At 43.7% G+C, this 18,826-nt stretch overlaps 2 protein-coding genes across 2 annotated transcripts; one reads left to right on the forward strand and one right to left on the reverse strand.

Annotated features, from left to right (window-relative positions):
* The first annotated feature begins 8,639 nt into the window (after positions 1-8,639).
* Positions 8,640-12,551, forward strand: LOC132474146 (uncharacterized). Its single transcript, XM_060074698.1, has 2 exons — positions 8,640-11,009; positions 11,891-12,551. Exon 1 carries the CDS (start codon positions 8,640-8,642, stop codon positions 10,104-10,106), a length of 1,467 nt encoding a protein of 488 aa, XP_059930681.1. The 3' UTR covers positions 10,107-11,009; positions 11,891-12,551.
* A 1,356-nt stretch (positions 12,552-13,907) lies between these two features.
* LOC132451206 (uncharacterized) lies at positions 13,908-15,699 on the reverse strand. Its single transcript, XM_060043569.1, has 2 exons — positions 14,385-15,699; positions 13,908-14,306 (listed from the first exon to the last, which is right to left on the reverse strand). The coding sequence occupies exons 1-2, from the start codon at positions 15,692-15,694 to the stop codon at positions 14,003-14,005; spliced, it is 1,614 nt and encodes a 537-aa protein (XP_059899552.1). The 5' UTR covers positions 15,695-15,699; the 3' UTR covers positions 13,908-14,002.
* Positions 15,700-18,826: the final 3,127 nt, after the last annotated feature.

The following is an 18,826-nucleotide window of genomic DNA, read 5'->3' on the forward strand; positions in this document are numbered from 1 at the left end:
TAATACAGTTTTAGTTCACAAGGTGTCGACCTGGGTTTACAATCCTGCATATCGAACCTGTCAAGTAGCTTGTCAACATAACTCTGCTGTGACATGGTCACACATCCATTACACTGGTTAAAAGTGATACCAAGAAAATTCTTCAGTCTGCCCAAATCTTTCATCTGGAACTTAACAGTAAGCATCTCTTTAACTGCTTTTAAAGCTCTCTCATCACTGGCTGCAATAACCAGGTCATCAACCCAGATCAGTATGATCACCTTGTCATGTTCGGTTTCTCTAACATAAACACAGTAATCGGCTGGGTTCTGTACAAACATGTTTTCACATAGATAGTCATGCAACATTTTGTTCCAGTTTCGACCTGATTGTTTAAGCCCATATAGTGACTTCTCTAGTCTACACACCAACTTCTTATTTGTCTGTGATTTTACATCATAACCCTCTGGCTGTTCCATGTAAATCTCACAATCAATTGGTGCATGTAGGTAGGCAGTTTTAACATCCATCTGATGTAGGATCAGATCCTCTTGGGCAGCTTTCTGCATCAAAACTCTCACACTAGTTAGGTCAGCAGTAGGAGAAAAACGTTTCTCCATAGTCTACACCCATCTGTTGACTGTATCCCTTGGCTACATAGCGGGCCTTGTACTTGTCAGATCCATCAACATTGGTTTTGACAGTATACACCCATCTACCCCCCACTGCTTTCTTGCCCACAGGTAAGGTGGTCAGAGTAAATGTTTTGTTATCCCTCAGTGCCTTCATCTCCTCATCCATTGCATCTACCCACTCTCTTGAGTTGGATAAAGTCACAGCATCTCTGAACGTCTGAGGTACATTACAAACCATCCTGTAGCAATAATCAATGTTGATCTGAACCTGATCACTATCTATCCCATAGAAGTCTGGCCTCCTCCTCTCTCTAGCAGGGTATCTCCGTGGAGACTGGGATTCTGGCTTGACCTCACCTGTCTGTAGGCCTATCTGGCTTGGACCTGGCCTAGCCTCTGGGATGTCGTTCTGCTCGGGTTTGTCGGGGTCAGGTCTGGTTGTGCTAGACTGCACACCACTGTCATCGTCTGACATGCCATCAGTCTGCGGTCCCTCAACACAGGACATGAACCTCACCAGTCTGTGCTTCATCACCTTCCTGCTGTCAGGGTAGTAGACCATATAGGCTGGACTGTTCTTATCATAACCAACAAAGATGCCTTTGTCAGACCTTGACTCTAGCTTCTTCCTGTCCTGCCTATAGGCGTAACACACAGTACCAAACTTCTGCATCCTGGAGACATTAGGTCTCCTTCCTGTCAGCATGAAGTAAGGTGTCTCTCTGGTGCGGTTGTTAAAACATCTATTCCTCACCACTGCTGCTGTCTGGACCGCATACGGCCATAGCTCCTTGGCTAACTGGCTCTCCAAGAGCATACATCTAGCCATGTCAAAAAGGGTTCTCCAGTTACGCTCTGCGGTGCCATTCTGGTGTGGTGAGTATGGTGCTGATGTTTCATGTCTGATTCTATTTCTACGCAGTAGGGCTTGGTAACCCTGCCCTGTGAACTCAGTACCATTGTCAGACCTGATACACTTCACTTTCCCATATGGGGCTGTGTCGGCTAGAAACCTCTCTGTGGCTTCTACAGTGTCACTCTTGTGCTTTAGACAGTACACAAACACTGCACCTGAATAGTCATCAGTAAAGGAAACTACATACCTATACCCTTCCTTGGACTCTGGGTCAATGGGGCCTGCCAAGTCAGTGTGAACCAGCTCTAAGGCTGATTTGGCCCTCACATCAGGCTTCCTGTTCCTGCTCTGAGTGAACTTGCCTGAGTGAACACTTCACATGTCATGGATTTGGACGCTTTACCCCTGATTGACATTCCATTCACAACATTCTCTAACTTCATGACATCATCAAAATTACAGTGCCCGAAAATCTCGTGCCACGTCTGAATATCATAACAGCTCATACATTTATCATCAGAGTCATTGTTTACTGGCACAGTAGGCAAATAAAACAGTCTGTTATGCTCATGAATGAGGAAGCTCGTACCGTCTCTGTACTGCAATACACAGAGGTGGGGGTAATTCATTCATGTGCAAGTCACAAGCAAGTCTCAAGTCATAACCTTCAAGTCTCAAGCAAGTCCCAAGTCACTGTGGTGAGAATCAAGCAAGTCACAAGTCAAGTCATTGCTCAGGTCAAGCAAGTCACAAGTCAAGTCATACAAAAATCTGATGATCTAACCCAGTTTCCACATTTAAAAATCGGTAAAGAGAGTGGGTCATAAGTTGAGTTTTATTTCAACATTAACAATAACAATGTCTTAACAATAACAATAACTCAAACTATTCAAAACATTCCAAAACCATTATGTGCATAGTTTGAAAATGTTTTTTATGATCATTACCTCCAACCTATGAACAGAATCAAATATAACCTCTAGGTAGCTGTATACGACAACAGTTCAAGTCAATCACTCAATCTCCCTACATGTCGTAGAATATTATTTGCAACACATGGCATCAGACATGAAAAAAAAGAATATTTCAAAAGTAATATCACATACACATACTGTAGGAAGGGGAAATAGTAATACACAAGCCTGAAAGCTGGTAGCAATCTTGCTGCCTCGCAACATACATCGACTTACAATGCATTGCATTTGCAAAAAAAATTATTTGACAGTACTTTGTCACTGAGTTCTGAATGATGCGGTCACATTATCACCCCACCATGGCTGAACACACGTTCAAGAGGTGCACTTGATGCAGGGACTGCTATAACTCGTACCTCCACCTTGAACAAAAAGACACTTAAAACCACTGAGTTAGAAGTAGCCTACTGACATGAAAATTAAACAAGTTAATCATCTGTGGAACGGGCAGGGCTCGAAAAACTCCAGCCAATGATTTTCAGAAACACCGAGTGGCATTGGACAGTAAGTACGTCAATCAAACGGTCGTACTGCACTCCCCCCCACCATTATGTGCATAGTTTGAAAATGTTTTTTATGATCATTACCTCCAACCTATGAACAGAATCAAATATAACCTCTAGGTAGCTGTATACGACAACAGTTCAAGTCAATCACTCAATCTCCCTACATGTTGTAGAATATTATTTGCAACACATGGCATCAGACATGAAAAAAATGAATATTTCAAAAGTAATATCACATACACATACTGTAGGAAGGGGAAATAGTAATACACAAGCCTGAAAGCTGGTAGCAATCTTGCTGCCTCGCAACATACATCGACTTACAATGCATTGCATTTGCAAAAAAAAAAATTTGACAGTACTTTGTCACTGAGTTCTGAATGATGCGGTCACATTATCACCCCACCATGGCTGAACACACGTTCAAGAGGTGCACTTGATGCAGGGACTGCTATAACTCGTACCTCCACCTTGAACAAAAAGACACTTAAAACCACTGAGTTAGAAGTAGCCTACTGACATGAAAATTAGACAAGTTAATCATCTGTGGAACGGGCAGGGCTCGAAAAACTCCAGCCAATGATTTTCAGAAACACAGAGTGGCATTGGACAGTAAGTACGTCAATCAAACGGTCCCCCCCGCGCGCGTGACCTCTTCGTGCACGTGCACGTACTCAAAGCTCGTGCCAGAGCAAGCTTCTGTTTGTTGTTATCCTGCGGTAGCTACTGGAGCTAGTTTACTTGCTAATCCACATTTGGACCTAGCGCTAGAATACAACCCTAAACTCCAACCTAGCTAGCCTGCCCTGGCCCACTCTCGCGCATCTGTGTTCGCGCTCTTGTGTGATTGCGCGTCCATGTACTTGAAATGGGTGGAGTCAGAGTCAGCGTTGAAGGAGTGGGGGTAGGACCATTTGAGTTGCGTCTTTTCAAAATCTCCTGGCGTATCGCAAATCACATATCCAACCTATAATCTAACTTTAGAAAAGTCATTTCGAGTCATCTGTCTCAAGTCTAAGTCAAGTCTCAAGTCATGAAGACCAAGTCAAAGTCAAGTCGAGTCTTTTATCAGTGTTAGTCAAGCAAGTCTCAAGTCCTCAAATTTGCGACTCGAGTCTGACTCGAGTCAAGTCATGTGATTCGAGTCCCCCATGTCTGGCAATACATCTTCTCCTTCCTTGAAGATCACCGTTGCCCCATTCGGCGTCTCCTCTGCGCTCCGCGACCCCCATGCAGCTTGTGCCATCGGCCAGCTCCACGCAGTGAATCTCGGACTGGAATCGGTCATCGAAGCTCTTGAACTTTGCCAAGTCAGTGATGATATGCGATGTCGCACCGGTGTCCACCATCAGGCCCTTTCTGGTGACACAGCTTCCTGGCTCGCTGGTCACAAGCTTGAACGCGAAGGTGCTGTCATCCGTCTCCTCGTACACTCCGCGAGCGTTGTCCTGCTGCCGCTGTCGCCATCCTCCTCGCCGTGCGGTATTCTCGCCCTGGCTGTACCACTGTTGACCACGCTGACAGTCTCTTACCTTGTGACCTCTCTGGCCACAACGGAAACACACAATGTCCCCGCTCTCGGTTCTGCGCGCACTTGCACCTGATGGGGCAGCCCTACTTGGATGCGCACGGGCCCCCATGACATTGTCGTCAGCCGCAGCTGTGTGCATACTTTCAGTGCTCTCATAACTGCGCAACTTAGTCTTGAACTCGGCAAAAGAGAGAGTCTCATCACTTTGAGTGATAAAAATGGAAAAAGGCTTAAATGATTCTGGCAGCCCCTTCAAAATCATTGCAACCAATAATCCATCGCTTAAAACCTCTCCAGCATTACGCAGTGCTGTGATTGAAGTCTCGGCGCGTATGACATAATCAGTCACACTCTCAAAACTCATCTTTTGCAAGGAAGTCAGTTCTGTATACAGGCATACAATGCGGGGCTTACCCTTGCCTGCATAATAGTCGCGTAAAATCCTGAGAGCTGCACGTCCGTCATCCGCTGCCTCTCGCATGACCAGAGACAAACTTTTGTCATCAAGGAATTGGATCAATTCCGCGTACGCTTCCGCGTTCTTCGCCGCATCCTCGGCCAGTGCGTTTTCTTCCGCGCCATCGGCTGGTTGATTCAAAATTGTGTCCTTCAATTTCTGCAACCGCATATGGCCCAAAAACTTAGTCTCCCACAGTTCATAGTTCTTTTCGTCTCCGTCAAACACAAGACGAGACCAACGTGAACTTGTACGTTCGCTCATGGTCCTGGCACTCCAATCCGTGAGACACGTATTCAAACTCGCTCACAAACAAATGTCTCTCGGTGCCTACTCACGCCGGATATCTCTGTGCACAAACGTCAAACGCTCCTGGGCCCATAACCTGTTAAACAGAGCTTGACTGCTAGATATACCTATGAAACGTTCTATCAACTTGGGAGGACAAATAACACAACTGCATTCAAGTTCTGAGAAAACACACACTAAATTTATTTTGTGCAGGTGCATCAGCTTATGTAGGCAGTCACATGACACACACACCTGAAATGAATCGTCAAGAATTGGGAGCACAATCAGTTGGCAATTCATCAATTAACAACTCCTCACCCAGTTGCCCACTATACCCCTGATGCCGTAACGTTCCAGGTTTTTTATTAATATGTCATGATTTATTGTGTCAAATGCTTTTTTTAGATCTAGGAATATCCCTATTGATTGTTGTTTTTGGTCTATAGAATTTGTGATTTCTTCAACTGAATCTAATAAAGCCATTGATGTAGATCTATTTGCTCTGAATCCGTATTGATTATCAGTGAGCAGTTTGTGTTTATCTATGAAATTGTCCAGTCGATTATTGAATAGTTTTTCAAGAATTTTGGAGAATTGTGGCAATAACGAGACCGGTCTGTAATTTGTGAAGCAGTGTTTGTTCCCAGATTTGTACAAAGGTATGACTTTTGCTATTTTCATTTTGTTTGGAAATGTACCAGTTTGGAATGAAAGGTTACAGATGTATGTGAATGGTTTTGTTATTCCATCAATCACTTTTTTTACCACAGTCATATCTATCTCATCACAATCATTCGATTTTTTACCCATACAATTCAGAACAATATCAACAATTTCCCTTTCGTCCACTGCTGTGAGAAACATAGACCTCATTTCTACTAATTAATTTTTCCATATTTTGCTCAGATGACCCTTGATCAGGAATTTTTTCTGCTAGGTCCGAAACCAATAATCACCAAAAAATTATTAAAGCAGTTGGCCACAACATCCATATTGTACTCCTCCTTATCATCAACCAAAAAATACTTAGGATAATTTCTGAACACTGTTCAGTATGTTCCATATTCCTTTAATATAGTTTTTGTTTTTTTCCAATAAATTCCTATAGTAGTCTTTTTTATTAGTTCTTATGATTTTATTTAACTTATTTTTATAGGTTTTATATCTGTTCTCAGCATCTTCAGTTTTCAGCCTTATACAATTCTGGTACAGTTTATTTTACTTTTTACAGGCATTTTGTAGGCCCTTCGTGATCCATGGACATTCAGAGTATTTAATTTTTCTTGTATATTTTCTTATTGGACAGTTTTTATTGTATAATGTTTTGAATAATCTGAGAAATTCTTCATATGCACTGTTAATGTCTATTTTCTCATATATTTCATTCCAATTCTGTGCCTGCAGTTCATTTTTAAAAGCAATCATCGATTCTTCAGATCTAACTCGTCTGTATTCTTTATTTTTGACTGGCTTATTGATCTTATAGTTCCTGGTAGATGGTCGCTTATATCATTTATCAATAGTCCCCTTAGTGTATTGTTTTCAATGCCATTTGTGAATATATTGTCTATGAGAGTGGCACAATGTGATGTGATTCTGCTAGGTCTGGTAATGATGGGATAGTAGCTCATGCTGTACATTGTGTTTATAAATTCCTCTGTCATTTTATGTTTATTTGGATTAAGACGGTCAATATTGAAGTCTCCACAAATGAAAATGGTTTTGTTACCCTTGTTGGAGAAAATGTCTTCCATCCAATCTTTGAACACCTCAATATTAGAGCCAGGTGCCCTATATAAACAGCTAATGATCAGATTTTTTCTTTGCAGATTTCTATTGATATGCATTCCAGAACATTGTCCACTACTGTTGTCATTCTGTCCAGCACCTTGAAATTTAATGTCTTGTCCACATATATGGCTACTCCTCCTCCTCCTTTATTTTGTCTATTTATATAACTAAGTTCATAGCCATCCATGTCAAAGTCCAGTTTTCTGTCCTTATTGAGCCAGGTTTCAGATATTGCGATGATATTGAATGGTTGTGAAAATGTATCTAAGTAATCCCTGATAGAAGTAAAATTTGCATACAGACTTCTCCTGTTGAAGTGAATAATTGATAATTTGCCATCGGTCTTAATGCTCCGGTTGAACTGCTCCCCAGTGTAATAGTGACAGTTGTTGTTGATGGTAGAGAAAAAATGGTTGTCCGGGTCTATTTCGTGCTCCAAATCCAGTGCATTATGATCCGTATATTCAAATGTGTTTAGTTCCAAAGTGTCATTATTCATAATCCCCTGAGTTATGTGGCTATTGTCTACAGATGCATTTGAGCGAATACTTTGAGTTTGTGTCATTGTTGAGTGTTGTTTTTTATTCACTGTGTTGACATAAGTATGTATGATTGACTGTGATGTATTCTGTACTGTATATCTGTTCCACACCACAAGGGGGCGTTATCAGTTTGATAAGAGATGTGATATGATTGGTGACGTCATGCCCCCTATAAATATGAATGTTCTGGACTTGATCATTCTCTTGGCCCGCTCCCAACATGAAGGCTGGAAGAGCAGTTTAGTTATTTACTACAAAATAAATATGCCTTGAGGCTGAAGAGTAAAACTCGTCTCGTCTACTTTTCTGTTGTTGCACTGTTGGACTCCTGCTGTGTTAGTAGTGCTCCTGCTAACAGGTTATGGGCCCAGTAACGACGACGATAGTTGCAACAACGGAAAGTGGCGGCAAACGTTAGCTAGTCAGCAAAAGTGTGTTAGCTAGTTAGCGCGGTAAAACCGGGAAGCTAACAAAGCTGAGGAGAATGGCACATCAAAAGGCAAAGTGGCCGATGTTTGATGGTAGGGCCGAAGAATATGAGCTCTGGGATGAACGGATGCTGTGTTGTATGCACCGTGTCAGGTTAAAAGAGACTATTCTGAACGAGCCTGGTGGACCGCTGACGGCTGAGGAACGAGCCAAGGATGAGGAGCTGAATGCTGATGCTTACTGTTCGTTGGCGCCATTGCTGGATAACGTGAGCTTGGGACTGATATTCAGAGACTGTAAAAATAAGGGACGCGAGAGTCTGCATGTGTTGAGAGAGCACTACATTGGCAAAGGAAGGCCACGGATTGTTTCGTTATACATAACGTTAACCTCGCTGAAGAAAGCGGACACTGAGACTGTGACAGAGTACATTATCCGGGCAGAGCAGATCTTCACAGCGCTCAGAGGTGCAGGCGAGGCACCGAGTGAGGGGTTGATGATGGCTATGATTATGCGGGGACTTCCAGAGAACTACACCGTTTACGCTGATGGTAACCCACGGTTCAGCGGAGATGAAACTGGCGGAGTTCAAGGCTAAGCTGCGAAACATCCTCCGAAACGTCGGAGGATGCTGAGCCAGTAGCCGAGATGGCGGGAGAAAGGGTGCTGAAGGCTCGCGCAGCACTGAAGAAAAAGAACAGCGGATCTTCGACAGAGATGGCGTGTTGGCGGTGCGGTGAAAGGGGACATCGAAAAGATGAGTGCACAAGCCACAGCGACAACGCCTGCAGGAAGAAAGAGCGTGCACAAAGGTCCAGGTGTGCTCGCGCTGAAGATCACGGCGGTGGTGGCAACGGCAGCGGCAGTGGTACCAGCAACAGCAGCGGCGGTGGCAGTAGCAGAGGCGGCGGCAGCAGCGGTGGTAGCAGTGGCGGTCGGGCAGCGAATGGTGGACGGATCGAGGCGCGGGGACCCGCGAGAGACGACTTCACATTCCGGGCAGAGACCGAGGTCACCTGCAAGCCAGCGCAGCAGCGGCAGATTGAGGGAAAAGGGCTGATCGTCGACACTGGCGCGACATCCCACATGCTGAACGACAGGAGCCGGTTCAAGTCCTTCGACAGCACATTCAAGCCGGAGAGCCACAGCATGGAGCTGGCCGACGGGAGGCGGACATTCGGGTTGGCGGAAGGCAGAGGAGACGCACAGGTGTGTCTCACCGACAGCGACGGACGAACATGTACAGTGACTCTCAAGAACGCCCTGTACATCCCTTCGTTCCCACAAGAACTCTTCTCCGTGAAGTGTGCCACTGCACACGGTGCCAAGGTACTCTTCGAGGAAGGTAACGATGTTCTTGTAGCGCCTGATGGTGCAAGGTTTAGCATTCAAGTGTGTGACAGAATGTATTACTTGCAAACCAAGTGTGATGACAATGATGTGTGCAATGTTAGCCATGATATTCAAACCTGGCATGAAATTATGGGGCATTGTAACTATGATGACATACTGAAACTGCAGGATGTAACCCTAGGCATGCACATTAAGGGTGCAAAGCGTAAGCCTGAAAAGGAATGTCATGTGTGCATAGAGGGGAAGTTTACTCGGACGAGAAACAGAAATGCAACAGACAAGGTGAAAACACCACTGGAGTTGGTAAACACTGATCTAGCTGGTCCAGTGACCAATGGTTCAATCGAGGGTTACAGGTACATGCAATCTTTCACAGATGTGTACACAGGAGTAGTATTCACATACTTCCTCAAAGCAAAGAGTGATGCCGTACTGGCTACTGAAAAGTTCTTGGCTGACATAGCGCCTTATGGCAGTGTGAAATGCATCCGGTCAGACAACGGGACCGAGTTCACAAGCAGAGAGTTTAAGACACTCCTGCGAAAGAACAAGATCAGACAAGAGACGTCCTGTCCTTACTCCCCACACCAGAATGGGATAGCTGAGAGGGAAGGGTGCACTCTCTTTGAGATGGCAAGGTGTAAGCTCATTGACAGCAACTTACCTAAGAGTCTATGGCATTACGCCGTTCAGGAAGCAGCATACACCAGAAACCGATGCTTTAACAAGCACATAGGCACAACACCATACACACTGCACTGACAGGGAAGAAGTGTGATCTAGCCAACATGCACAAATTCGGGTCAGAGTGTTATGCGTACATACAAGAAAAGGGTAAACTAGATCCCAGGTGTGAGAAGGGTCTTTTCGTAGGGCACGACAAAGGCAGCCCAGCCTATCTAGTTCACTACCCCACCAAAGGTAAAGTGCAGAAGCACAGACTGGTCAAGTTTATCACTAAGACCACATGTGACAGCGAGACTCAGACTCAGGACTTAGGACTTGACCCCATTGTAAATAGTGACAAGACCGACGCACCACAGCCCAGTGCTCAGAGCACACACGTACAGACTGACAGTCCACAATCCCCAGAGGATGATGGCGAGGAGCACCAAAAGGTGACGCCACAGGCCCCAAGCAGTGGGAGGTACCCCACTAGAGAGCGTAAGCCCCCAAGTTATCTCTGTGATTATGCTACTGAGGATGATAGTGGTGATGATGATAGCACACTCACCAGTGTTGACTATTGCTACCGAGCAGTGTGCGGTGTGCCACTGACCTTTAAGCAGGCTATGACATCATCACAAGCAGGTAAATGGGAGAGGGCAATGGACGAGGAGATGCAGTCATTGGAGGAGAACCAGACCTTTACCCTGACAAAATTGCCAGAGGGCAGAAAGACAGTGGGAGGTAGGTGGGTATACTCAATTAAAGAGGGTGGTGATGGGTGTGAGCAGTACAAGGCCAGATTTGTGGCGAAGGGGTATAGCCAGAGAGAGGGGATAGATTATGGTGAGACATTCTCCCCCACGGCAAATATGACCAGTGTGCGTGTAGTCATGCAAAAGGCAGCACAAGAGAACTTGGTACTACACCAAATGGATGTAAAAACGGCGTATCTACACGCACCCATTGACCGAGAAATGTACATGGAACAACCTGAAGGTTATGAAAAAGGGGAAAACAATCTAGTGTGTAAATTACAGAAGTCAATTTATGGTTTGAAACAGTCGGGACGTAACTGGAATGAAATGTCACACAAATGCTTGGTAAATGACAACTTTACACAGAACCCAGCAGATCATTGTGTGTACACAAAAGAGTCAACGCAGGGAGGGAAGGTGATTATTGTCATTTGGGTGGATGATCTCATCATCGCAGCAAACAACACAATAAGTCTAGAGCAGGTGAAGGCAATGCTTTCCACCAGGTTCAAGATGAAGGACCTAGGCAGGCTGAAACACTTTCTAGGCATAGACTTCAGTCAGACTGACGATTGTGTAACCATGTCACAACAGAGGTATACTGAGAAGATTCTCAAACGTTTTGATATGCAGGAGTGCAGAACACGTGACACACCATGTGAACAAAAGGTTGATTACACTGACGATGCACCAAAGATGACTGATGTAAGAAAATACAGGGAAGCTGTAGGTAGTCTCATCTACTTAGCTACTTGTACGAGACCTGATCTATGTTTTGTGGTAAGCAAGTTATCACAACATTTTGCAAACCCCACAGAGGAAAACTGGGTGACAGTCAAACATGCACTGCGTTATCTTAAAGGTACTACTGACAAGCAGCTGACTTTTAAGAAAAGCAGCGATGGTTTAGGCCTTTGGGCATACAGTGATGCAGATTGGGGTGCAGACACCAGCGACAGACGGAGCACGTCTGGCTACTGTGTGAGCATGAGCAGTGACAGCTCACTGGTATCATGGAAGAGTAAAAAGCAACCCACAGTAGCGTTATCTACATGTGAAGCCGAATACATGGCTTTAGCTCTAACAATACAGGAGTGTATCTATCTAGAGCAATTAATGAAGGGTATGGATTCCTATGAATATGTTCCAACTGTTGTTCATGAGGATAACCAGGGCACTATTGCACTTGTGAAGAACCCTGTGTGCAGACAAAGGTGCAAACATGTTGACATCAAGTATCACTTCATAAGGTCAACCATTAAAGATGGGAAGATGACACTTGTTTATTGTCCAACAGATGAGATGGTAGCAGATGCTATGACCAAGCCTGTCTCAAAGGTTAAACTGAGGAAATTTTCAGAAGTCATGTTTGGTGTAAGCATCTAATGAATAGTAAATATGTTTTTGATTTAATTCTGTATTTGTTTATTCTGATTGTTAAAAGCTGTACAGGATACAGGTCACTCATAAGTGGGAGTGTTGACATAAGTATGTATGATTGATTGTGATGTATTCTGTACTGTATATCTGTTCCACACCACAAGGGGGCGTTATCAGTTTGATAAGAGATGTGATATGATTGGTGACGTCATGCCCCCTATAAATATGAATGTTCTGGACTTGATCATTCTCTTGGCCCGCTCCCAACATGAAGGCTGGAAGAGCAGTTTAGTTATTTACTACAAAATAAATATGCCTTGAGGCTGAAGAGTAAAACTCGTCTCGTCTACTTTTCTGTTGTTGCACTGTTGGACTCCTGCTGTGCTAGTAGTGCTCCTGCTAACACACTGGTATTTATCCAGTTCCTCAATGTGCTTGACGACCAACACTTCGGGAGAACCATTTAATTTAATGAATATTTTACAGTTTGCAGTCCAAGTGTTCTGAATTTTCCTCTGCTTTTTCAAATTGCGAGCTATTCTGGCTATGTCGGCGTTGTATTTACTGAGATGGTCGTTCAGGAACACGTTACTTCCTTTCAGCTTCCTCCCCTGTCTCAGCAGCGCGGTCTTGTGTTTGCGGTTAACAAACCTGATGATGACCACCGGATTGTCGCTGGTTTTCCTCCTGGGCAGCGGGTGGCATGCCTCGATGTCATTGCAGTCCAGGTCAATCCCCTTCGATTGCAGGAATGCAGCTACCTGTTGCTCCGTGGAGCTGACATCCATTTCACCGCCCGAGCGTATGACCGGGGTTAAACGTGGAGCCCGGTAACGATGACGTTGTTAATCCTAGTGTACTGCTCCAGGTCAGACACTCTGCTTTCCAGATGGATAATTTGTTTATCCTTTTCCTCGCTCTGCATCCGCAACACTTTTATCTCCCCGGCCAGGTCTAGGATGTCTCTCTGCTGTTTCCTCATCGCGGCAACTTCGCCGGATAGGAAGTCGAGAGACCTTTTTATGTCCTCGGCTTCTTCGGCCGTTACAGCCTTCTTCTGACCCATTCCTTGGCAGCGTGGTTCTTGGATCACAAAAAATCAACCCGCAAAAAACTTTGCTTCAAGGCCCTGAATCAACGTCAAGTAGAAACACTTCCTTCAACAACTTGCTCTACACACACATACACACGACTCTCTCTGACATGATAGGAAGTCAACTGCGAGCTGTAACAACTGCGAGCTGTAACGTTAAGTCTTTTGTGTGGGCCGCATTGAGTAACCGATCTCTTAGTTCACTGCTCTTAACTCCACAGACAAACCTATCACACAGTACTTCGTCTAAAAACGTTCCAAATTTGCTAACTTTCTGAAACTTGCAATGTACTCACTCATTGATTCATTTTCGTTTTGGTTTCTTCCGTGAAACTTGCATCTCTGAGCAATAAAGTTGGTTTTTGGAATGTAGTGCTTTTCTAGCATTTCCACCAGTACTTCATACGTTTTCCCCCGATGGCTTTTCTGGCGCGCACAAATCCATCAGCAAGCTATGCGCCCGTTTTCCTACCACCGTAAGGAAAACCGCTTTGGTTCTTTCTTCTTTAATGTCCAAACCATTTGCTGCAAAGTACTGCTCCAACCGCTCTCGATAACTCTCGAAACTTTCCTCACTTTCCTCAAAGTGGAAATCTTCTGGCTTTACCAAATGCCATCTTCTGTTTTTTCCTTTTACTCGCTGAACGGCTCTTCGGTTGTTGGTTTTATTGGCGGTTGGCAAACAAACATGTGCATTACCGCCACCTACTGGTTTCTTTATGCATCTTTATTTACTATTGTAACCCTGAGTTACCCGGATTTCATATTTTCTTTATCAAATTTGTTTCTTTTAAATATCCAAATACGTGCCTATAGCATCTATCTCCTGACATTTTCCTTAATATATTCTCTAACTCATATCTTTCTTTAATTTCTGCCAAATTATCCTGCATTTGTCGTCTCTCTACTTCATACTTTCTACAAATGTTCATTACATGATCTACCGTTTCCTGCTCCTCACAATGATCACACCTCCCTGTGTCATGTTTTCCAACCATAAACAACGATGCATTTAGCCCTGTATGTCCAAATCTTAACCGTGATATTACGGTTTCTTCCCTTCTGCTCCTTCCTGTTCCCCTGGCCTCTCCTACTTTCCTCAGAATTTTATAAAACCACCTTCCCTTCCTCTCCTCCTCCCACCTCTTCTGCCATTTCTCCTTCATTTTCCTTTTAATTATGTTTTTACCCTCCATCTTGCTGATATTTATGCGTAATTCAATTTCTTCACATTTTGTTGCCTCTTTTGCCACCTTATCTACCACCTCATTCCCTCTCACTCCAATATGTGCCGGTACCCACACAAACACCACTGTTATACCCATCATCTCTATTCTATATAAAATCTGTTTTATCTCTATTAGAATGTCCGGCCTGCTATCTGACTTACTGCTCTGTAGACTGGTTAGAACTGAACTTGAGTCCGAACATATTGTTACTCTTACTGGTCTAATTTCCTCTACCCAATGTATTGCCAATAATATTGCAATCATTTCTGCTGTATACACCGATACTTCATCATTGACCCTTTTACCCACCCGCACCTGAAATTCTGGGACCCAAAATGCTACTCCTACTTTACTTTCTGCGCTCTTTGATCCATCTGTATATATCTTTACATAACCATAGAATTTATCAATATACTCTTGCACACTTATGGCATTACAAACAAACTCTCTATCTTTATTTTTCCTTTCTAGAATTGTCAGATCTACTGTAGCATCTGGAAGAATCCAGGGTGGGAGTGCTGATATTGGTACTGTTGGACTAAACTGTATCTTTTCAATTCCAATTTCTTTTGCCCTCTGCACTGCTGTCCAACCAAAATTCCTAACTTCCTTTTTCTCTTTTTCCCAACTAGGTTTTAACGTGTCTTGCACTGGATGGTCCTTGCTATGTCCTTGTAAATGCACCCAGTATGTCAGTGACAATTGCAGCCTTCTCAAATCAATAGGCATGACCCCCATTTCTACCTGCAGCGCAGCTATAGGTGTTGTTTTAAAACCGCCTGTACATAAACGCAATGCCTGATTCTGTATACCTTCCAGTTTCTTCATATGTGTCTCTGCTGCTGCCCCATATACCACACTCCCATAATCTATAAATGCTCTAATTAAACCATCATATATACCCTTTAGTGCCACTCTATCCGCCCCCCACTCTTTTCCAACTAGACACCTCATTATATTTATAACCTTTTTACATTTGTCCACAACCTTCTGAATGTGTATTTTCCATGTTAACCTTTCATCAAACCACATTCCTAATAACTTAAAGTGTTTTACTCTTTTTAGGTCTTGTTTATAAAGTTTTAATTTAATCTCATCTCCCACTCTTTTCCTGGAGAAAAACATTATGTTTGTCTTCCCTACCGAAAACTTAAAACCCCATTTATAAGACCATTCCTCCACTCTATTGATTGCCTCCTGTAATTTTTTAACAATGAATTTCATATTTTTCCCCCTCTTCCATATTGGCCCATCATCTGCAAATAATGAAAAACCCATACCACTCTCTATTTCTTCAAAAACTTCATTTATCATAATGGAAAATAATAGTGGACTAATTATGCTCCCCTGTGGTGTTCCATTCTCTATTTTAAATTTCCCTCAAGAGAACCCTCTGGTGCGATTCTGCCTAATATACCTATATGAACAACCAATAGGAGCCCGCCACCTAATGCCAACCAATCACATTGGGAAAACTGCAAACTGATACAACTACTGTATAACATTCTGTGTTGGGAACACCGCACAGGGTCAATCAACCTAGAGTTCAGCGTTAACTCAGTGTTTGTTAAACCTCCGTTCGTGGAATACCCCACAGTTCACACACAAATGCAAACAAGTTCACAAATGAAAAGCGTCTTGTTAATTCAAGTTAAACAGTTTGTATATAAATGTAACAACGTCCAAATAGATTTTTGATGAAAATTGCAAATATCTTTTTAATTAATATATTTATGGATTTATATTACATTTATTTAAAACAAGGCACAGTCATGTGTTGATCAGAAATGTGTGATTTATTTTACATTTATTCATACCGATATCCATTTGTGTGTGCATTGAAATGTATTTGTGAGAAAAGAGTAATTTATATATAAATCAGAAAATACATTTGTGAATCCTTCTCTGTGCATTCATTATTAAAGGTTGGGTATGGGATTTGCGAAACGCCAGCAGATTCCTACCCCCTCTCCTTCAACGCTGACTCTGACTCCACCCATTCCAAGTACATGGACGCGCAGTAATGCAGGAGCGAACACAGATGCCGAGCGAGCCTATGGAGCGAGCCATTAGCTATTTAGCGAGCTCCAGTAGCTACCGCAGGATAACAACAAATAGAAGCTTGCTCTGGGTCACGAGCTTTGAGTACGTGCACGAAGGGGTCACGCGGGGGGAGGGGGAGTGCAGTGCTGCCCGTTCCACAGATGATTGACTTGTTCAATTTTCATGTCAGTTGCTGTAAATGGATTATGATAAGGATTTCAAGTAATTTTGCAAAAATTGCCAAAAAAGAGAATTCCATAGCCAGCCTTTAATGAGACTGTTCTGACCCCATACTAATCCTATCCAGAACAAGCCGTAAAACACGTGTATTTGGCCGTACAGGGACCTAAACAGGCCGTTTCTCAATTCCTAGCACGCGTACTACGGACTCGATGACTTGCAAGCACGTACTTGGCAAGTCTGTACTTCAAGCACATACTTGCGAGCACGCGAGTACGTACCTGCGATTGGAACAGCAGCGGACTCGATGACGTCACCACCTCTGCTCGTCCGTTAACTGTGCTACGGCATCATTTAGGCATATACTACTGAACAATAAATGATATAAAACAAAATCCCTGGCCGTTTCTCAATTCCTAGCACGCGTACTACGGACTCGATGACTTGCAAGCACGTACTTGGCAAGTCCGTACTTCAAGCACAGACTTGCGAGCACGCGAGTAGGCCTACGTAGCCTACCTGCAATTGGAACAGCAGCGGACTCGATGACGTCACCACCTCTGCTCGTCCGTTAACTGTGCTACGGCCTCATTTAGGCATATACTACTGAACAATATAAACAAATGATATAAAACAAAATCCCAGCCTCTTTCATTTTCAAATAGCATGTAAATATTCTGAATTAATAAAAATTGAAAAGATATGCGTGTCCTGTCATGTGTATAAGCTATACACACACGACTTTATATATCTATATATATTTATATATTATCTTATATTATTATTATTATTATTATATTATATATTATATAAATATATAAGTTAAGAGTAACTTAAGCTACAGTTGTGCGTCTTCTCCATATTGTCCGCCATCGTACTGCTGCGAGTGCGAAATGCATCCTGGGATTTATAGCGGTTGCAAGCACACACGAGCCACCTCCGATGCATGCTCGGTGAAACGGCGAGATCGAGCCAGGCCCCCAGGACAGGCATATACTTCCGCAATCCACCCGTGCTCAGAGGCCAAGCCTGGTATTGCAGCTGTTTAGCTGGGAGTGGACGGGGGTCCGTCATTTCATGTGGCCCAGAAGTAGATATCGCCGTCCACTCCAATACAAGTGGGGAACGGGATTGTGTCTCCGCAAGAAATGTCTGGATATCAATCAAAGGCTCATAATTATATTTCTACCCTGTTCTAAAAAAAATTAAGTTTTTTCTTTTCAAAACGCCTCCTCAAGCGTTTTATTAGCAGTTTACGTTGGGTACAGCAGCTGAAAGGAGCCGTACTGAAACGAACGGCTCCTTGCTATGATCCTATTTTGAAGTGCACGGCTCCATTAAAGCTATACTGTACGATTTGAGAGAGCTAGCATGATTCGAAATTAGCTTCTCTTCGGAGTTCCGTTTAACTCCTCCCCCACCCTTCAGGACTCCCTGCCCCCACCCCTCGACACAGAGCCGTGCACGAGCGCTGCTGCTACTTAGCAACCAGGTAGCTACGCTGCCGCTGCCTCATTGAGCGAGAGCTGAGCTAACGGTCGGCTGCGTTTCTCTACAAACTAGGATGTCTCATTCACCGGTAAGAACACACCTAATATTATAATGCTAAAGGTTTAAAACAAACATGATGAGGCCTACTGTTACTGTTAGTAGTAGTACTCACAGCCGTCAGGCTAGCTCATAAGCACAGATTGACTGGTAACAGTAAAGAAAAAGTTCACAATTTACTTACACACATATTTTGTGTAGTATATTACACTTTATTTATCATTCATTGTTTTGCTTGTCAGAGTTCACAAGATGAGAGTTTTTTGGGCTCTGACACAGACTACAGTCCCGAGCCAAACACGTCGTCGGGTCAGAGGGGACGGGCCCGAGGTCGACTGTCTGCAAGAGAGCAGGCCATTAGGGGCAGAGGAAGTAGAGGTGGAAGACGGGGAGCAAGAGACACTGGACGAGCGGGAAGAAGCAGGAGACGCGGGGCTGCAGTAAACCTGGGGCAGGATGATGTACTGCGAGTGGAGAACCTGCAAGCTCTAAGGATAGCAGATGAGCAGGTACTGTATCTGAGACATAAACCTTACCAGCAACTTTGTATACTGAGATGCCATGTACCATGAACACACACTAGCC

The sequence above is a fragment of the Gadus macrocephalus genome, chromosome 2 (assembly GCF_031168955.1).
Source record: "Gadus macrocephalus chromosome 2, ASM3116895v1".
Classification (NCBI taxonomy): domain Eukaryota; kingdom Metazoa; phylum Chordata; class Actinopteri; order Gadiformes; family Gadidae; genus Gadus; species Gadus macrocephalus.